General features: G+C 40.9%; 1 protein-coding gene across 1 annotated transcript; it reads right to left on the bottom strand.

The window, feature by feature from the left end:
- Positions 1–1,145: 1,145 nt before the first annotated feature.
- Positions 1,146–5,265, bottom strand: foxc1a (forkhead box C1a). The gene has a single exon (XM_079819550.1). It carries the CDS (start codon positions 5,031–5,033, stop codon positions 3,573–3,575), a length of 1,461 nt encoding a protein of 486 aa, XP_079675676.1. The 5' UTR covers positions 5,034–5,265; the 3' UTR covers positions 1,146–3,572.
- Positions 5,266–22,876: the final 17,611 nt, after the last annotated feature.

Below are 22,876 nucleotides of genomic sequence, written 5' to 3'. Positions count from 1 at the left end.
CTATCCTATCAAAATTGAGGGACACAGGAAACCAACAAAACTATAGCCTAAAGAAATACAAGTGTTTGAAACACATCGAACCAAATGATCGGGATTGTGTAGCGTTTTATTTTTTAAAAAAATCTACATTTTAAAACTACGTTTTAGAAACAAAAGGCTTCGTAGGCTATTCTTCTGAAAATTATGTTTGGTGCTTGCAAATAGCCTAATTATTGTTCGGCATGCTTTATTAATATTTAAATAGTCTTTAATCTGTTTGGTGGTAAAAATAAATAAATAATAATAATAATAATAATCAAAAATGCGTGAGACTGACAAAATTAGTTATTTGAACATTAAAATTAGAAGGCTATCAAACCGAGTTGTCAAAGCAAAATAGGCCTTGTGCAAAAATCCGCGTATAATTCTCGCCTTAAAAAAAAGATTAAACTCCGAGAGCTCGAACGAGAAGTGGAATTTCAAAATGAAGGCCTGCAAGCAGCAAAATACATGCCTCTTCACCTGGACTGTCCTATAATTCAGACAGCTGCTCTGTTGAGTTTCGATAAGACTGCTCGTGCGGGACCTCGAAATCATACAGATTTAAGAGACTGGTTTGGAGTCCACAGCACGTTCACTTCGCTTTTCTCCTGTGGTATTGTTGATGGTGCTCCGGCGGCCGACATCCTCCCTATTGACCCCCGTCCCCTTCTGCCTTTTCCGTCTCATGAAAAATGATTCCTGCGCACTGATTGAATTTTATTCCTTCCTGACCTGGCCCGTTCTGTGAGGGCGCCATCAATCTTGCGCTTAACACGACGTTTGTTTATTACTCGGGAAAGGCTCTAATGACTTTTATGAGCATGATTACAACTTTTTTTTGTGGGGAGAGAATGCGCTATGAAATGTCAAAATGCATTGTGGCCAGACGCACATGAACTGCACAAATAACTTAATTTGAAAGTGTCATGTTTCATACATGAAGGCTTACTAATAGCCTACTGAAACGTAGCCTATTATTATTGATATTATTAAATATAGGCTGTCATTATCATTATTATTAGTACTATTATTGTTAAACCATCTATATTTTAGGCTATTATTATTGTTATTATTGTTGTTGTAGTTGTTGAGTTTTCTCTAAAAAAAATGATTTTATTAATATCCATTTATTTAATAGGGATGTTTTATCCATACATAGCTATTACATACATCCATACAACTGAAGATGTACATTATGAAAAAGCAAAGTTTTTAAAGAAAAACCCTAACCGAACGTGAAATGGGCACATTTACCACATACCATACCAAGTGAAAGAGGCGAACCCGAGACGTTTTGTTGACGCACGCTAGTTAATTGGCCGATTAATTAACCGCTGTAATCACTACCAACCGCTCATGCAATGAAAATATGTGAGGCACAGAGGCAATGAGAACACGTGTGCTTTTGCCCTCAGGTCTTTAGGCCTATACCTGGGCTGCAAAAAAAAAAAAAGTAACAAACACAATATTGTCAGTAATAATAATAAAACAGTCAAAAAATGCTGGGTTGTTTCAACTCAACTCTTTCAACTCTGTTTGGGTCAGGTTTTTTTTTTTTTTTTTTTAAACCCAACGATTGTGTTTGTCCATATTGGACTCAAACGTCATATTTAGACTGCAATACTACTACTAATAATAATAATAATAATAATAAACCTTTAAAACATTCACAAGGAGTAGCAAGCTTTTATATATGAAGCATGATACATACGCTTTTACATACACATTTTATTTATGTATTTACTTAAAATCTAATTTAAAAGTCTATAATTGCTCATGCTGTCACATTCGCTTGTATCCAAATAGAATTTCTGAATGAATGTGAATATAAAAAATTACTACTATAAATATAAACATACTGGCATTTTAGTGTCATTTCTTTAAATTGACTGGTTAAATGATGAAAGATTTGCACTAATACATCTGCATGTTTTGCTTCTGTGAGTTGTTAGACTGGTGGTTTGTTTTCTGTATTAGGCCTTTTCTGAGGACGCGCCTCTAAAGTATTTTATTATGAAGCCCAACTCTCGTTGAATCCTCCAGTGGTGATTGGAATATCTATGGCATGTCTGGTATGATATTAACCAAGCTATGCGCAAGTAAACACGTGGACACTGAGCACAAGCGGTGAATTACAATGACCGAAACACTGTTACCAAAGGCCCCAGGTCAAGATGATGACAGACAGACAGCTAAAGTCTGCCATATGGAATTGCGTAAAGCAATAAGGACAAATTAGAGCAAAACACGTCGTCACCTCGCAGCAATTAAAATATACATTGTTATGCATAACAACATTTGATTTTACTACTACCTCTGCTATACTGCACTGTAAAACTGAAAAGCTGCAGTTGTTACTTTAAGTACCTGATCGCACCCTTCAGACTGACTTGTTAAATAATCATGAATTTTTTTTTTTACTTAAAAATAGATCATTATATACTACCACTTAAATCACAATTATGTAACAATTGAATATGTTTACAGTTACAAATAATAGTAATAATAAGATAATAGCCTACGTCTTGACTTTTTTATAGGACGAAGAATTTAAATTTAATCACGAGACGTTTTATTTGATATTTTACACGGAATATATTTATTCAGTATTTAAAAGAAAATATTGCTACATTTTGCTGAACAAATTTCAAGTGATAAAATGACTAAAAATAGACATAAACAGCTAAAATGTGTTTGAAATATCCCAAAAGTATATAGCAGAACTGAAAAATGAATATTTAGCATTGCACAATTCCCTCGAATGCTGAAATATGGTTCATTTGCATGAGGGGCTTGTGATTATTTTCATATAAATCAACGTGTATGATCAGAGTATATTCATTTGTAAATGTGCGGTTAGAAGCATTTTAAGATTAGGTGGTCGTTTGGATCAAACAACTCTCGACTGTGCCACAGCGACATTTAAACACGCTTATGTGGATCATTTGTGTAGGCGATTGGCCCAGTCTTCAAGCAACAGAGCTCTAAATGCATTATTACTCTATACTAGCACACACTTCTGTCCCTGGCAGGGCTTTAAGAAACCAGGCGTAGCCTAATTTTAACTCAAATAGCATGGCAATTTATTAAACAAACAATGCAGTTCCTTCAGAATACTTTTTCAACAAAAGGAGATAGTTTGAAAGAATATGGCGTTATACATGTTCCGTTCAGTTCCTTGTTATAATGGAACATTTGGACAATGAATGCAGTTCAATTTAGAAACACTTTTTTGGTGTTTGGTCCATAATATCCGGCTACACTTTAGAAATAAATTACTATATGCAATTTACACGTAATAACAAGTCCATAAACGTCTGACGCATTTCAACACAGCCCAGCATATAGCTCACAAAAACGAAGAAGACTTACGTGTTATTCGAAGTAACACTGTCCTTAACAAACCAAGATCAAGTGTGTCTGACTCGCGTTTGTGTTCTGTTTCTTTTCAGTCCATCGCGGGTAAATATCAGCGTCTCTCGGTATCGACGAAAAGAGGAGAAAATCAACAACAACGACATAAAGAAGAAGCTCGAGAAATACTTGTTTGGTCAAAACTTGCTGCAGTCATACACAAAAGCCCCCGACGTGCGGTATATGGGCTGACTCGGGGGAAACGACATTTGGCAGCTGTTATTCCCGTTCACCGGAGAATTATTCAGACCGATTCTCTGCGACTCAAACATCTCTCGAACCGAATGAAAGTTCTGCTGCTGCGCCGGGTACGTCGCGCCTAGATGGCCAATGTCTCCGGCCTGGTTTAGGTACCATGAGGCGAGGCGCCCTTGGTGCGGATGGTGGCCCTCCTGGGCCGAGCTGAGATTCCCATGGCTTAAGGACGACGTGGTGGTCGTGATCGAGTAATCAGGCAGAGTTTCGTCCACACTGGTAGTGGTCGCCAAGTGGCCCGAGCGATCTCCGCCCGCGTACAAGCTCATGGCCTGCATGTTGCAATGATAGGTGGCGTTGGAGGTAGTCGAGATAGAGTTCTGGCTGCAGGGCGAGCTGTACACGGACGTCTGGTTGGGAGAATAGTTCAGGGACAACGTGGGAGTTATACCTGTTCGCGAGGACGCCACGAGAGACGGGGTGAGCTCGCCGGAGCTCTGAGGCGAGCCGCGGAGGGAGGTCATGATGTTGTCCACGCTGAAGCCCTGCGCAGGGGCCTGGCCCTGGTGGTGGTGATGCTGCTGCTGCTGCTGCTGCTGCTGTTCCCCGGCGCTGTCCAGGCTGAGAGAGCGGGTGGACGGGATGCTGTGCGGGCTGCCGCTCGACATGCTGCTGCTGTCGGGGCTCTCTATCTTGGGAACGGTGCTGAGCGTGGGCGAAACGGCCTGTGGTGGCGTGGACGTGCCGTTCTCCGTTTTAATGTCCTGGATGCGCACGGGAGCTGACTGTTCCTGGTCGCGGCCCTGCTGTGCTTGCGGCTGCTGTTGCTGCTGGCGGGAAGCTGGCTCTTTAATGTTTCGGTCTTCCTTATCCTTCATAGCGTCCTTCTTTTTGAAGCGCCGTCGTCGCCTCAAAAAGCTGCCGTTCTCAAACATATTATACGAGTCCGGGTCGAGGGTCCAGTAGCTGCCTTTGCCAGGCTTTTTGTCATCGCGCGGCACTTTCACAAAGCACTCGTTCAGGGACAGGTTGTGTCGAATGCTGTTCTGCCAGCCCTGCTTGTTGTCCCTGTAAAAGGGAAACCGCTCCATAATAAACTGATAAATACCATTAAGGGTCACCTTCTTGTCCGGGGAGTTCTGGATGGCCATAGTGATGAGCGCAATGTAACTGTACGGTGGTTTTACCATATCCTTTGGCTGCGGCTGCGGCGTGTACGGTCCATACGCCCTCGCCATGCTGGCGGGGTACTGGTCGTGGGCCGCGTGAGAGTACATGCTCATAGGGGCTGGCATCCCGGTGTACCCCCCTCCGGCGGCGGCCCGGTAATAACTTTGGTCGCTGCTGATGTACGGCACAACTCCCAGCGAGTTGGGACTGGAGACGGAATAGCGCGCCTGCATGACTTCTCTCCAAACGGTGCTGGCGAAGAACAGACGTCAAGAAGTCTGAAGCAATCCACAAATCCCCTTGAAATGCGCCTCCTCTGTCACTGGGAAGGCAGTCCACACGAGAGAGTCCACCGTATTTACAAAATGCGACTGTTGGACCGGGTGTTGATTGGACTCGGGTACTTGCCACCTCTTTCTGTCGGAGCGCGCATTGGAAAACTTCTGAACACTATAGCATCGGTCACTACATAATACTTTTGCGCACTTCAATTCTTTTCCCCTTTTGCTGCCAGTAAGACTCCTCCCAACAACATCTAAGTTGTCCAATGGGAGGTCGGGCCGTGCAAAGCAAGCGGCCACACACAAGGTTGAAGAAAAACGAGAGGTGTTGGGACGTCCCAGCCCACCCTAGCCAAACACACACTTCTCCAGACATTCAAGAACCATGCTCTCCGCGAACTAGCGCGGATACACATCAAATCGAAAATACTTTAATAAAGAGATTATAATACAAAATTCGAAAAGTTTGTTTATAGATAACATCAGCTATTTATAAATAATAAAATAAAAAAAATAGTATCACACCCTTTTCTTTTTAATGGATTAGTCGATTAATTAATTTATACTACATACATTTTTAAAACAAACTTTTATCCGGCCTTATATTACAAACATGTGATAATAATGAATTGTAATGCGTTGTATTTTGCACCAGCTCTTGAAGCCCATTAGAAGGTTTGGGGAGAGCATTTGTTTTCAAATAACCAATATGGGAATTAGTGTAAATAATCTCCGGTTGGAGGCTTCCTGCGTTTTCAGTCGCAATGCCAGTTCTTTATTAACACTGGCTGTTAGTTAACGGTCTCAATCAACACCGGTGAGCGGATCAAAGCTCGTCATCCAGGGCAGAGCGCGCATTATGCTGGAATTAAGTCAGTTAAGACACTGGAGAAAGAGCCGAGGTGCGAAAGTTTGCTCCAAGTGCGAGCGAGATTAAAAGCCCGGAGAAACAAATGGGTAAAGCAAAACACCTCGCATGTGTCACCATTGGTCAAACGGCTGAGAATTATGTCATCCTTCACCTTAGCGCCTCTATGCTGTTTTATGGCATGTCAATAAAATTGGTGTCTTCATAAAATGGTTTACTTCCAAAGTAATTCCCCTTATTTATTTATATGTTTATTTAGGCTTTATGCCATTGTGGATTAAACGGATTGTTAGCGATTTAAAATCTTATGACAAAAAAAACAAAACAATTATCACTACTTAAATAGTAGCTATTATTATTCTCGTTTTTTAATTTTCTTTTTTGATTTACAGAACGTCCCATTCGATATGTGTATAAAAAGCGGGCCTAGAAGTAGACGAATGTGAACGCTTAGTACACATGCGTATTTCGAGGTAAAACCAAACAAGCCGCCCTAATTCTTCAAATGTAACGGCCGCGCATCTTTAATGAAAGGGAGATTGGGGGAGGGACACAACATTTAATTGTGAATGATAATTGTGAGGCCAAGTTGCGGTCACAATATCTTCCTAATCCCCCACAGGTCGCTCTGATTAAGTGACCATGGACTAGTTGATACTTCACTGGTTTCTCCTTACAGGGACCCGGGCATGAACTTTTTCTTGTGCCCCAGGCTATTTGTTCAATTCAGCGCGCGCCTCTTACTTAACCCCAAACTCCTGGCCACCCCGAACTCCCCATTCCAGCCAATTAAACAAGCTACCTCTGTATAACGCGAAAACAGGGCTGTTAATGCCCGATTTTAATTGTGAAGCAAAATAAATGGTTTAGTCTTGATAATTTGTTAACAAGTCGGTGGTCCTTTGAAAAGTGCAATAAAAGTCAGCTTATAGGAAATGTGTTGATTAAAACAAATTTAAACATGTTTTGTCTGCTGAAGATATATCATATGGTACAATTTAAATTAAATCATTTTAATGATTGTGAAAAATATGATTTAATATCACTCAATCAACCTGACTAGGCAACACTATTTTACAATGTCTTTGTTACACGTTACATGTTACTATAGTAATAACTATAAATTTAGCATAATTACATGCAACCCTTAACCTAATCCTTAACCCTAGTAAGTAAATTACGTTTATTATTACTATTATTCAGAACTTAAATATAATTACACTGTAAAACGGACACCTTAAAATAAAGTGTAACCATTTGTGTAACCACTGTAACAGATAGCCTATTAGTAGTATAAACAAACCAATCGATTTAATCTCCCGTTTCTATACTAAACTTTGGTTTTAGGTAATTAATCAAAATGTAAATCAAAATTTTCTCATTTAAATGCTGAAAATGTAATTTAAAATAAATATTTTCATTTGATCGCTGTATTTATTCCTTATGTGTGCACCGGGACACTCAATTCTAAATGCACATTTTTACATACAAATTTACATACAAAATTAATAAATTTTGCTAAATGAAAAGAGTCATTTGATGACATAGGCCTATTATAATACTCAAATGCGCGAAAATAAGAACGAAATAAGAACGATCAAAACTGTACAAATATTTATAAAACGCCTAATGTGTTCAGACAAAAAACAAACATTGTTGCCCTTTCGCAAATAGGCTACTCAACGAACTGTTTAATAGCTAATACATTTCTATAAGCCAATATTTAAATATAAATGTCGATCCAATATTGAATCAACAACATCGATTATTTTTGGATGAAATGTTCCTCTCTGAGGTTGTGAAAGCATCGGCATCCCAAATAAGATGCAATATGTAAAATATACAAAAGAAGCAGTATTTTATTAGTCTTTATTAGTTCTGAGCAACATTCGGAACAACATTAGATTAACGTCAGAAGCACAACCAAATAAAGACAAGAATCGACTGACTCTCGGCTAGTTTGGATTGTCCGACGGGAGAGGAAGTCTATGATGGTCACAGAGTAAGGAAACATCTCTGCGTCCTGTGCTCTCAGCGCCCTCTCTCGATCACCAATGACCAGTGAAGACAAGTTTACACGGCCAGCTTATCTGATACACCAGACTAGAGGGTTGTCATTTTTAGGATTTAAACAGTAGCCTAGGATACAAAAAGGTTAACAGACATATACAAATCAAATGAAGAAAATGGATACAAATTAATATATGAAGAATGAAAGACAAAATTCTTTGTTCATTTGAATCAAAGTTGAAATAAAGTAACTTTTAAACGCAATTACAACAAAAATATTTCAGAATGCGCTTCACACACACAAAAAAAACCCTGTCCTAAAGGATAGAATTGCAAATATAGCCCCCTTTTCTGTACTTTATGTAAATAGAAAATGCGACTACATTTTATTAATTTGACATTGCTACCCCCTTGTGTTCATTATACATATTTCCCCCCAATAATCAGTCATTGCAGTGAATAACAGATATACTATTTTTTAAGCCTTTGTCCATGAACATCTTTGCTCAATAAAAACTGTGTATCCACCTCTACTGAGCTCAGTGGGCTAGACCCTTGCATGGTGGTAGCCTGTAACATGTAATACCAGGGGCCAAATCCTGCCATTGGTGGACCAGAATCCAGTAAAGGGCAGATTTTAATCAGAAGTGAGCATGCCTATTCCCTATTCACTCTGAAGGGCAGAGCCCTAGTGACTTTGAGTGGAACAAACTGTGTCTCATAATTTTGACCTAATGGCTGTTTGATGGGAGAAATGAAATATCACATGCATAGGCGAGTGAGCACGTGCCCTCTCAGATTTTTGAGCCAAATCCCTTGATACAAGAAAAAAAAAGAAAACTAAAACACGCGTGATTGCCTCAACAGAGGAAGTGATTCAATAACTGGACTCATTGGAATCATCATAGGGGTTGGTTGTAACACTTTTAATAAACTGTTACTACTATCCCCACCCTAAACAGCCACATCAAGGCTAACTGTTTTAGCATGTAGGTTTAAATGTAGCATGAATACAAAGCATCAAATTAAACTACAGAAATAGCTATTTCAGGTCATGTAAGTTAAAGCTGCAGTCCGTAACTTTTTGCGCTCTAGCGGTTAATAAACAGAACTGCATGCGTCTTGCAGAAGAACATAGCTACTTCTCTCTGTTTATGTCTATGGCCAGTCACACAGGGACTGTGCTCCTCCGCAGCGGTTCCTACCAGACCTGTCTGAAATAGTCCCATGTTGTGTTATATAGTTTTTGTAAATATTGAACACAAAAAGTTATGGACAGCAGTTTTAAACAATTGTACCTACAATTCAATGATTGCCAGGCAAAAAATAATCTTGATGAAAAAAAAAAAAAAAAAAAACATTCTTACCTGAAAATAAATTTTTGTGTCATAAAATCTACAAATTTGCTCACAGTCACATGCATTTTCTCCTGTGAGCTCAAAAAGAAGATGGGAGTTTTTGATATTGATGATGTTACCACAGCTCTTTTCTGACTGTCTTACTTACAGTGTTACATCTAACCCTGTGTTACAACACTCCCCGGTCTCCCCTAAACGAAATTACTTAAAGATTATTTAATTTTGCTGAACGTAATTTAAAGTCATCAAATCAAGTCAGTAAAATGATCCGATCTATCACTGCTGCATATGGGTGAAGTTGCATACACAACACAACGTAAAGAGAGCTTATTAATGTATAATCAAGTGCGAAGCAACCATTATATATCGCCATATAGGCCTATCATTTACACTGTAGAACAAACGTCAAAGTTTAGTCTTAGTTATGTTTACCAAAGGCTTTATTTTATACATAAATCAGAAATATTCCATAATAAAACCAGCATGGGAAGATCTTGAATTAGTCTCCCGGGTTCTGGCATCATACCTGCACCACTATATTAATAATTCTGCATTCCAAACAGCTCCGAATTTAGATTTTTACCTCCTCGTTCTTGGAAATAATGTCTGGAATGCAAAGGCGGACATTCAACCTGTGATCTCGGGGGAACATTGATCTACCCTAACTGCAGCGAGACGCGTCATTTGAAGTCACTTCCAAGATATCTTAGTTTTTGATTTTCATCAGCTGTTTTCAAAGCAATTTGATGTTATTTTTATGCAGTTTTGCCATAATTGACACACACAAAAAAAACATGATGTGCTCTCATTGTGTCATGGCGACATCATGTGGTCAACATGTGAACTTGCCTGCTTGCCTGAACTCACAAAGGTCTGATATAGGACATTTAATTTGGGATATTCCCATGTCCAACCTCATCTGGAATGGAGCATAAGCCAATACATTTTGAACATTACCGATTTAACCATGTAAAGTGTTACCAAGTTATTTGTACAGAAAACTGAACACATCAATTCATAAAACAAATGTTATAATCAACAACTAATGTAGCTAATGATTAAATGTTTTATTCTTTTTATTGAAAAGGCAGTGTCTTCAGGATGGATATTGGATGAATTGATATTAAATAATGATTTTATTGCAGATACTTATCAATATTCTTATTGATACTATACTCTCCATTATTTGGTGTAAACAAATTAAGATATGACAAAAAGATATAAGATTCAGCTATTATTAGCTATTATTACTTTTATCTGCAGAAATAGGTTAAATTGTGTCCTCTATATGAGGCAACTGCTACAAATGTCTGGTGGTGTGAAAGTGAAAAAAGTGAAAGTGAAGTCACTCATACTGAAGTGGTGGCTTGCTCAAGGGCAGCTGAGGCGTGGGTATTGAGGGTGGAAGAGAGCACTGTTCATTCACTCCCCCACTGTTAAGTCTTTGTAGAGATGCAAGCATCCCACAGGTAACATCCCAGACTTCACTCATCTCCCTCATACGCTACACTCAGGTACACTCAACACCTACTACTGCCACCCACAGGACAAGTGGTGACACCACATCTTGCTCTCTTTTAACCCTCTGGTGCTCTTCAGTCATTTCTGACCTGAAAATGTTCTGTTTTGAAATTTTAAAAATCACTGCTTCATCGGAATGATATGAAACTTGGTGACTTTTCTAACATTAGGAATGTAAACACACAAAAAAATAGTGGTCATGATTCGAGCATGCTAATTGGTCGTAAAAAAAAAAAAGTAGCGTTTATTTTCTTCGGTCATAAATGACCGACCATAGGAAATGAATGGGAAATCGGCAAAAACACAAAAATTCTCTGAATATTTGTGTGTACAATCTACAAATCGGTCACAATGCTGAAAAAAAGTACAAAGCAGTAAAGGGGTGACACTCTAAAACATCAAGAGTGTGATATTGACACATCCACTCACACACACACGCACACTTATACACACACACACACACACACACACACACACACACACACACACACACACACACACACACACACACACACACACACACACACACACACACACACACACACACACACACCTATGAAAAACTGAACCTATGAACCACATTTTTAATTTTTAAAAGTCACAGCTTCATCAGAAGGATATGAAACTTGGTGACTTTAAAACTTTATAATAAATAGTCTTTGAGATTTTTTTTATATATATATTCAAATCCATCAACAACAAAAAAAATCATTAAATGTGTTCAAAAGAGAACTAGGGAATTCTCAAGCCTCTCCATAGAGACCTCTAGTGATTACACCCATGGTTGCATGATTTCTTAAATAATTCCAAAAGAGGGCGCTAATCTGCCTTTAAAAATATATTTTGAAGGCCTAGTCTCTATTTTAACCTGATATACTGCAATAATTAAAAAAAAAATTACAAAAAAATGTTTTTGTATAATTTTCAATGGCAAAAATAGACCATAATTATTGCATAAATATTAAAAATACCATTAAATCATCTCAAAATACAAAAGAAAAAAATGTTTTGAAGAAAAATAAATTGCATTGGTTTTAATGGGGTGGAGGAAGTTTAATTTTTAGGTGTCCGGTCACTTATGACCGGGAAGACAACCAATGCAACCCTTAAACGAAGAGCACCAGAGGGTTAAACAATTTTTATGAAGTTTAGTTCTAGAATTTTGAATTCTTTCCATCCTTTCCCTACCAGGGAAGCAGTTAGCAATGTGTGCTTCAGCGTACAGTTAAAGCATCCGACCTCTCCGTTGGCATGAGGATAATACACAGATGAAGTTCGATGCATAATTCCAGTTTTACAGAAACTTCTCAAACTCACATGACATGAACTGAGAGCTGTGATCTAAAATAAGTTCCTTCGAGTTACCTTCACGGCTGAACACAGTCGACAGAAATTGAATGACAGCTGAAGCAATGAAAGCAATCTCTGGCCACTTACTAAAGTAGTCCACTAAAGTCACAGCAAAACGACAATCATCCTCCAGCACAGGACCACTGTCGAGACTTTTCACATTTTCACTTCAAGTTTTGGATGTCGTAGTCAAAAGTCATCAATCTAGCTGACCACTGAGCAATCCAAAGTCCTGCTCGTCCTTGTCCCTTCAAAGTGAGCAGTGTTGTTAGTGGGCTGTGGTCTGTACATAACGTTAAACGTCGCCCCCACACTTGCAAGTTCTCCATTACTTTTTTGCCCACACACAGCCTAACGCTTCCTTCTCAATTGTGGAGTACTTGTGTTCTGCCTGTGTCAGGGTGTCTTTCCTGAGAAAATTATGTCATCCAGGTAATATTGAACACCTGCGAGTCTTTTGAGTATGGTCAACATCAATCTCGGAAAACAAATAAGCCTTGATGCCAGTCCATACGGTACTCTCTTGTAGCAAAATAAGCCATTATACGTGATTAATGAAGTGAGGCTGTGGCTATCCTCATGCAGTAAGACTTGATGATAGGCACTCTGAAGATCTAATGTTGAAAAGACATTTGATCCCCTCAGTTCCACAAACATTTTGTGAGGAAGTGGAAAACTGTCCATCACTGACTTTATTTGGTTCTCACAAGTCCACACAGTTGTATTTCTCCATCTTTTTTTGTGCGTGACCATGACTGGCGAGACCCATTCTGATTATTCAATAGGTTCAATCACATCCTGCTGAATGAGACACTTTAATTCCTATGATACAGTATTGCGGATTGTAAACGGAATACAGCGCAATTTCTGCTGTACTGGTTTCATGTCGACACAAACTTTGACTAGGTGTGTAAATCCTTGTGCGCAATCCAGTTTCTCAGGTTTCGTATTAGCGTCAGCTGAATTTATCTTGCAGCATTATGATGTAACAAGACGGCCATCTAACAGCTGCAGTTATAAGGTGGCAAACCAGTCTTGTCCCAACACCCAAGTGCCAGTGATTACAACAAACAGTTCTGCTGTGGCACGACCATTTGGCATGTCGACCATAGCTCACTAAGTTCAGTTTCACTTTCAAGAGAGTAGCAGTAGGAAAATAACGAGTGCACACTTACATTTGAATAATTGATACTGCTGACCCGTTTTCCAGCATTAACACCACGTTCTGTTTTGTTCCACATGCGCTAATTTGAACAGTACACATTATCTTGCTTAAAGCTGCAGTCCGTAACTTTTTTGGGAAAAAAATTATTCAAAATAATTTTTTGAGCAAGTACATTACCAGCCAGTGTTCAAAACTATCTGCTTCCCTTAGCTCGATTTACAACGGTAAGCTTGTAATAATGTTTTTAATTCCAGTGGTACTGGTGGATATCCGCGGGACATCCGCGGGGCTTCATTACGTCACATCTGTACACATAAAGAAGGTGTCCCGGCTAGTAGGCCATCTTGCGTGTGTGGATGTTGGAGGTGGAGATTTATCGTCTTTTCTCACAGCACTTTATATAATTAAACTTATCAATTTGATGGCGGATTCAGAAAGGTTTTAACGACAATCCCCAGTGACAGCCAGAGATTCACCTGTAAAATGCAAAAGACTTCGGACCTCGGAGTGGCTACAGAAAAAAATAGAATGCAACCGGACCCAGGCGAAAACAAGGATCAATATCGGAAGGGCTTTTGAAAGATGGCGTGAACTCCTTGTTTTGAAGGGTTTCAAAACGGACGCTGAGACGGCTTTTTTCTGCTGGACAGGTAAGACATTTCAATGGTTCAATTATGTAACACTGGCACACTTGTTCGCTTAATTCATACAGTTACGGAGTTTCCTTTGTTGTGCCTTTCTCGTTTTGCTATGTGCATTATGGTAAATATCAATTTTGTGCTTGCTATGAGAGGGAGCCATTCACCTCTACTCCAAGAAAACTGTTGTTTCCATCACATGAAAATTCTCCAACTATGTAATTGACACTCGTTACTCGTTATACAGAGAAACTGATTATCCCTAGTTGTTACATAGTATCTTTTTTCCCCTTCTGATTATCCACAGTATATAATATAAGTGTGTTTGTCTTCAGGGTGATGCATTCAGCCTGTGCTAAACTAACAGTCAATACACAGGATGGCCCATCTATTCTTTCCATTGTATGGTCTCCAATAGGATGCCATGTCTTTTATTTGATTATATTATATTAGTATTACCAAATTTAAGGTCTTTTCACACATACCGCAACATGGATTAAAAAGTAGACTGAAGGCTATACGCTATATGACTATCTTCAATAAGCTGTCTTCCTTGTGAACTTAGGTCCAGCACATGATTTTTACGTATTATCATTTTTTTATTTTTTTTTAAACACTGATCCACTCCATGACTGCTCAGCTAAATTCAAGAAATCTAACAAGTGTCATGTTATTGTTTCATTACAGCTTTACATCTATGAGAATTTCCGAGAAGTCATTGCAAATTGATGACAATCAAGCTAATGACCTGATGGACACTGTGTCAGTAAAAATGTAGTTTATACATATTTAGCAGTTAGTTATTTAGGTTTACCCATACTCACAGTCAATCCTGTCTATTCATCTTTTACAAAGTATGGATTGGGATAATGAAATGGTTACACCGTCAGAATATGGGGATGAGTATGATGTCGATGACAGTTCAGATGGGGAATATGTGCCACCTTTGTGTTTGCGGTATGTTCTTTTTATTGTTTATGAATTTAAAACCAAAGTGACTTCAGTTCTGATACAGGAAATGCTAAAAAGTTTGATAACCTTTTTATTTTCAGAATGAGTGGTTCAAAAAGTATTCCTTTCAACATTGATGAGTTCCCTGTGATTGGGCTTGATGAAACGGTGCATGACGAAGTGGATTGTACTGTTGATGAGCCCTTCACTGAGGAGGAACATATTCTTTGTGAAGATGACCTTGTGGGAAAGCATGCTTCTATTGTCTATGATGACAATTCCATTCAAGACATGTACTTTCAAAGAACACACCCTTAAAGGGTAACTTCAGTGATTTAGCATTAAGCTTTGTATCAGTAGAAACCCCGTTGTATATTTGAATTATGGTACTTTAATTATGGTTTATGGTATTATGGTAAAGTGAATGTTTCAATTTTTCAATGAATTCCTATGAAAGTTTAGCTTCCATATGCGATCAGAAAACGCGTCAAACTGGACACGCGCTGAGAATGACAGCCGCGCTTAACGTTACCTCAGCTCTGCTCAGCTCTTACTTCCCTCTCGTGCTGAATGAAATCTGACTCCTGCTGCGTTTGTCCTGTGACTCTCGTTTGGCTCACTCACACTTTATTGAAAATACACATTCAGTTTTTAATTGTAGTGTTTATTCTCTAACTGAACAAAATTATTATATTATTAGGAAGATCAAAACAACTCTGGGGGCGGTGTAGGGAGTGGCCTCGTAGGGCAGCGAAGCAAGTGCATTCGAGGTGTTGTTTTTCATCCACATGAGACAAAAAAAAACATTTTCTGTCTTCTTTCAGTTTAGAAAGCACCAAATTCAAAAATAATTTTACATTTCTACTACATAAATGACACAGTTTAAATACACATTCATCTTCCCAGCGCTGAAGTGCCCCTTTAATATAAAATGTGATGCTTCTCCACCCTTCACAATGAAACTTTCATCAAGAGGAACTGCTACAGTCTTACAATGGGTAATCCTGCTGGTTGTGTTCTTGTAACTAATAATTCAGAGAGTAGTTTAATGAATATAGGATAAATGTTTGACAGTTTTGTTAAAACACAGTTCTCTATTTTTTTTTAAAAGTTCAGTTCCAGAGGTCACAACATTTGGACATGGAATTCGCAACCAACATTCAAGTATGGTATGCAAGGAGGGGATTTCATGCCGGCAAGCAACATCTTGCTATCTGACAACAACTATGCAAAGATCAAACTTCTTTTCCAGTTCATGAACATGGGAGTTGTTGCCAAAAACACATTTTATAGTATTCAAGATGCATACTGCATAAACGCTGTAAAGGAATTCTGGACAATTAAGAGAGCTGAGGTGATTCAGCGCCATCAGTCCAAAGATGTTGTTGTGGTCCTTGGTAAGTCTTAACCTGTGCTGACATTTTTCCATTATTGATACATTTCAATCAGTTTTCCTTTTTGTTCACTTAATCATGTATTTGTACAAGTTACAGCTGATGGAAGAATGGACTCTCCATGTAATCTTTTTTTTTTTTTTCAACATAATGCTTTTTAGGATCTTTGGACTGGTGTGCTTCATCATGTGATTAACAAATAAACACATGAGCCTTTGGTCAACATGGCAGTGTGGAGGCTGACCACAATAAGGAATGGATGAAACCTGGCTCCGTTGCACATGATGCCTTGTCAAAGATTGTTCTTGATGCAAGATGGCTCAAAGGAATTGACAAGTATCTTAGATTCAGGTAATTATGTACTAATATGTGTCATTTTGCATAAGTTTGTCTATAACGAACTTTATCTTGTGTTCACAGCCATTTATTGACACATTGTTAAATGTCAATAGATAAGTGAATAGAGATGTGTGTTTGTGTTTTATATGCAACTCCAGGACAACTGCTGAACTAGAGGCATTTCAGAATCACATTTTGATGTACGCCAGCAAGAGATTTGCATTTCCACCACCGGTTTATGAGGCGCGAACCTTACTTGCTACGCTGGACTACTATCACCACAATCATCGTCCAGCATTGGTAAATGCAGAGGGCAATAAAATGTGAGTAAACTTCAATGTTAAATTGTCTATAATAAATGTATTGTAGTCTATACCATGCCAATATGATCTTTTGATTTAACTCTACTCTCAACTCTCATGTCTCAGGTACAGGAGGCTGTACAACAAAAAAATCTAAAAGGTGGTGTGTTTATGCATTAAAAACAGCCAAAGACTACATGTAGCCTACATCCCAGAACAGCAGAGGTCTATTGTTAGGAAAAGACTAGATTCTGCTTCAGGTTTGCCAAGGAGGAGGACATTGAAGCCTGATGACCCCACAGCCCTGGGCAACTTACCAGTTGTTCCTCCTCCACCAACTGCAGAGTTAGTTCAAGCTTAACTTCACAGAGATGTAAGTATGACAGATTTACATAAATTGCTTGAAATGTGTATGCTGCATAGGACCAATATTTACTGTGTTAATGTTGACTTTCTTTCAGGATCTTGCATGATTTACTCACAGCTGTAATCACCTATTACAAAAAGTGTTCAAGGTAAACATGACTAATATCACACTCATTTATATTATGTAATATCATTGTGTTTTTCGTTATACAAATATGCTTTATCCCCCATGTTTTTTCTCTCTTACATCCTAGGTGTTTTGCTGTTATACTCAACTACTGGATTAAAATGTATTTGTACAGATGCCAGTGTACAGTTTGTTGTTAATTTATTTACACACTGTAGGACCAGTGGATCTCCCCAAGAGTGTAACATCGATGTAGTTTGAACAGTGTTTAGTAAAGATGCTATTATTACAAATAGTCTAAAAAAATCAGCTTATTTTGAAGTGCAGTTTGTATCTGTCTGATTTGGTCAGTGTAATAAAAAGATGGAACTCAAGATATCTTTTTTTTTTAATGTATTGTAGCCTCTTGAAACATGTAAACAAGTATACATTAGCAACTATAGTTGTAATCCGGTAACAAAAAGAGGATCCTAAATACAAAAAAGAATCCTTTTAGTATTTTAACTTGTTTACAGACAAAGAATGGAACGGAATTTAAAGAATTAAACTGCACAAAATTATGCTTTTAACAAATTATATTGCACCAAAACAGTACACCCTAATGCAGTAACGAAATTTAAAATAAAATATATATCTTGCATTATTACGTTAAATGAGGTAGTGCATTTAATTTTTAAAGTAGAAATGCATATTCAAATATTTTAATAGTGCAACACTATGAAAAGTGCAACTCATATCAAAAGTAAAAATAAAATAAATAAATAAATAAATAAATAAATAAAAGTACTGTGCTAAAGCCTATTTGGTATAAATCCTCTGTATTGGCCTCTGATATTTCTCTCTAATACACCAAACACAACCAACTTGGTATGACCCCCACCTAAAGCACCGTACTGCCAAACTTCATACTGCCTGTATGCAGCATATCAAGACTCTCGATTGTCTGTGCCTGGTTCAGCAGAGTCTTCCAAGGCCAGAATATCATTACGTGTGTCCCTAACCAACCTCAAAACTGATGGATTGAGACACAGAAGTTCAAATGTAGCTGTCCTGCTTATACACCTCTCTGGTAGCTGGCCACAACATTTTCTTTCCAGGTCTGTGGGCATCTCTCTGCAGTTGTTGCAGGTACACCAGTGTAGTGATGATCCTGAAGGAAGGGTTGTTGCTTGTGTAGCACGGGGCTAAAACGTCAAACAATATTGCAGGATGCTGTACTAAAACCTCTTGAAGGGTCTCTCCCCATTGACTGAAGTCTAGGTCATTAACTGCGCAACAATATGATGACAGACATATGGGGAAAATAATATTAAAGTGTACATTAAAAAAATTAAATAGCAAACCTGCATCTCGGTTTACCTCTGCTGTGACAGGTCTGCAGCTCTCCTTGCATCCTCTTCCTCTGCCTCTTCCTCTCCCTCTGCCCACATCATCATCAGATCATCTCTGGGTCAAAGCTTGTGTCCTGCAAAAGAATAGAGTCTTGAAGGTGCATGCTGGTAATGACACATGTATGTGACTGAAATTAGATTATATTCTAGTTTTAAATATGCATCTGATTACAGATACGTGTTTTTGTATTTCAAAGAGAACCAGTTCAAAGGAACATTACTATATTGGTATGACAATTACAATTTAGACTGCACAGAAATGTAAACTGAACTACAGGTAGCCCTAATACACATTAAATGTAGTCACGCAATGCTGATGTTGTCAACATTTAACAATTTGAATACAAAGCATGACGTGATATGATAAGCGATTGTTAGATTTAATCTGCGCAATTTATTTCAATGTTTTTTTCCCCCCTTAGTTAGTCAGAACAAAAGTGGATGTTACCTTTTTTGTTCAGATGACATTTTCCGTTGAAAATTCTAATGCTGGTCCTACTTTCAAAAAGTATAATCTGTGATACTGAATGACAGTATCCACAACGGTGCGGTGACTGCCAGCTGCACATTCTCCTCGAAACATTGGATTCCTCCGCGCTGTGCCGTGCTGAGGCGCAAATCACGTAAAGTTGATAATTCCGCGAATAACTGCAATTGCATATTTCGAACACAGATGGCGACAAAGAGGAAAAACTACGGACTGCAGCTTTAAGTCGCAATAAGGGCTTTCCACATTTAGCACAGTCACATCAGGAATTTAAATATCTTCTTACATGCATTACAGATAGCTTTTTTAGCAGGGCATTTTTGGAAGTGGGTAGTAAGCTGTTTGAAACCACACATTTAACACGTTTTCCCTCTGGATGTAGATGAGTGCATCGCCGTCGCTCCTCCTAATGTCTGTGCATTTTTCCCCATTTCGCAGGCTGGTTCTGTTGTGCTTATATTGTGACTGTTGGATAACTTGTACTGTGCCATTTGTCAGTTTGTTCTACTTTTGCCTCAGCCACTGCTGTTTCTATTTGGCTGGCAATTGTGGCAGCTTGTTTTCAAAGTAAGATCCCCTTCTAGGAGTAAACATCAAGCATATAGCGTCAGTTCTGGCAGGTCACGTTAGTCAAGCTTGCATCAGCTGACTGTCAGCTGATCACGTCTACCTATAGGAATACGACGTCTATCACAGCATACATATATAAGCTCCTTCATTATTATCAGCAGCTATCGCGTTTCTCCAGAGCTCATTTACCCTGCCCCATCCCCAGCTCCCCCTCTCATCCAGTCAGGATTTCGTATTCTGATTCCCATTGAATCAGACTAAATTTATAAATTAATTTGTACATCTAGGATTTCGACATTAATGATATCTGCAAATACGTTATGTTGTTTCTGTTCTGTTCACCCTTAGGAGGGTTATTGCTGCGCTCCCTGCTCTTATCCATGCTAGGCTGCATGGTTATGCAGGGAGTTCTTGCCCGGAACAGAACCATACCGCCAATCTAAACTGTATATTAATAGTCAATCAATCATCTGTGACGATAGTGGTCCTGACAGAAGTCCCCTTATGCGGGTTGAATTTGTTTTTAAACAAGTTGATCCTGGGTAATTTCTTCATCCATGGCTCTGAAGTCGCTAGCTCCTTTAACAACACAACATATTGATCTGTAGTTTCACCATGTAATCCTCGTTGGCAAAGTCTGTACAGTTCAGCTACCACATTCACTTTTTTCATACTTATCATCTGCAACTATAAGAGTGTAAAATAGTCTCTGGCCTTCTGCCCCCAGGTAGTGAGTCAGTAGAGTGTGTTCCCTTTCGTTCAGTCACTACGACGTACGTTAGTGACTAACGAATGGGGGTTTCGCTTAGAAGCCAATCATCTTCGAGTATTCAACAGCGCCCAATGGCAGTGCCAATGCCATGGGCATGCGGAATTTGCATGCGTAACTCCGCCCCACCTCGTGGGTATATAAGGAAGTACGCTGGCAACATCGCATTATGTTTCTGCTTTGGAGCCAAGAGGATCTCTTCACTCCTACAAGCCTGAATTCTGAAGTCTTCTCTTCAGTCTTCGAGACCAGCGGTTCTCCAGGGTGTTGGTGTTACGGCGCGTTCCAGCGATCTCATGCTGCCTGCCTGCTGATCTGTGCAGTGATCTGCAACAGCTGTGTGTGTGTTTCCCTGGGCGCTTCGGCACTCTGCAGAGCTTTCCTCTCACAAAAAGAGCTTGCGCGTGGCGCGTCTTTTTCAAGACGGTTCGCCCGTGCATTTCCGGGTGCGATCGATCTCCGTTGCTGTCTATGGGCACATTCACTGCTCGATGTGTTTGGGCTTCGGCACGTTCGGGCAGTGTTTGTGGATGCATCATGTTCCCACTGCGGGAACGTGACCATCGCGATGTTGCGGTCGAGACTCAGTGATCTCCGTGAGGAGAGAGAGTCCCCTCTGCCACACCCCAATCTACCGTCTCCGAGAGAGGTGGTACTTTGGCTGGTGGCCAGGGTGACCTGAGTGCGGTGCCGTGGTATTAAGAACCCCGACGATCATTCCTCGGGCCACGCCCCCTCTCGCACATTGCTTAAACCCGCGAGTGTTGGACTGAAACAGCGGCCCGTCTCTGACGCCTCGTTCGTTTCGTTCACGCTCCAGATAGCAGTGAGATGTCGATCGCCGCATCCCAAGGTGGGCTGGAGTCCTTTGGGGATGACGATTAGGAGTTGTGCTCCGCCTCCGGGTGTGTCAGCGCTGCCTGATCCGACCTAAAGTTGACAGCCATGTTATCTCGGGCAGCCGCGAGTCTCGCGCTGGGGTGGAACTCCGCCCAGTCGCGAGTGCTCGTGGTTGCGCGATTGGTTTTTGGGGACGGCACCCGACAGCTGTTGGGCCCCGCCCCCAATACCTTTCGCTCCCGAGGTGCATGAGGAGATCACGCGGTCCCGGAAGTCCCCGTGCTTCCCGCGATCGTTTGGTGGCCTCCTCCACCTTCTCTGCCCTTGATGGGGCCGCGGCCTAGGGTACACTGGGGCCCCCTCACCCCCACTGTTGAACTCTCTGTTGCGCACTACGGTGTCCACAGGGGGCTTGACGTGGCGTGGTGTGGCTGTCCTAAGCACCCTCCCAAAGCCTGTGGGCTCGTCTACTTCGGTGGCGTGGTCCTGCAGAGCTACGGGCAGGCCGCCGCCCCTTTGCACATGCACAAGGGTGGAGCCGACCCAGGGCTCTTCATTGAGCTGCGTGCCGCAACTGATCCCGCCCCCGGGCGGTGAAGGTGGCCACACGCTCCCTGGGTCGGGAGATGTCCACAGCTGTGGTCCGGGAGAACACCTGGCCTTACCTGGTGATGTGGAGGACGTTGAGCGGGCCCGCCTCCTCAACTCACCCATATCCCTGGCTGGCCTCTTCGGCGGCGCGGCTGAGAACTGCGCCCAACGGTTCTCGGCCGCCCCAGAGCAGACTGAGGCTGTAACACGTACTGCCCCGGCGGCCAGCTGCTGCACCAGCCGCCGGCTCAGTCGCCTCAGTCCGCTCGCCGCCGAGGGCGCCCTCCCTCCTCCCGCCCGGCCCCAGCAGCAGCCTTCACCCGGGCCGCGCCGTGGAGGTGGTTGAGGATGACGCCCAGTCCGCTCCCCAGCCTGGTTAAACGCCAGGCTGGAGGTGGACAACTCAGAGATGGGTTCCAGTTCTTCCCAGGGGATGGTAGCAGGACCTCTCCTTCCCCCGGTGGAGGGCCGGGGGAAAAATCCTTCCGCTGCTGGCCCCCGGGCTAGCAGCGCTTGGGAAGAACTCATGTCCCTGTCTCTGAGGACCCAGAGACCGGTGATGACAGTGCGCGCCACCCACGGGTCCCGCCACTCGCATCCCTCTCTGTCGCCAGCCTCCTGGCAGAGCAGACCCCAGTGGAACGCGCGTCCTTCCCTGGTCTCCTCTGTCAGGATGCAGCCGTTAACCGCACCCCCACACCGGGACGCCCAACAGCCTCCCTTGTCCGGGTCGGTAACGCTGCATCGCTGCCCCACAC

The sequence above is a fragment of the Gobio gobio genome (assembly GCF_949357685.1).
Source record: "Gobio gobio genome assembly, chromosome: 6".
In the NCBI taxonomy this organism is placed as follows: Eukaryota; Metazoa; Chordata; class Actinopteri; order Cypriniformes; family Gobionidae; genus Gobio; species Gobio gobio.
Note: the sequence above shows the minus strand (reverse complement) of the source record. Positions and strands in the feature narration are given on the sequence as shown.

Excerpts from the sequence above, each read along its gene's own strand:
- foxc1a (XM_079819550.1), bottom strand. The coding sequence starts at position 5,033 with ATGCAGGCGCGCTATTCCGTCTCCAGTCCCAACTCGCTGGGAGTTGTG.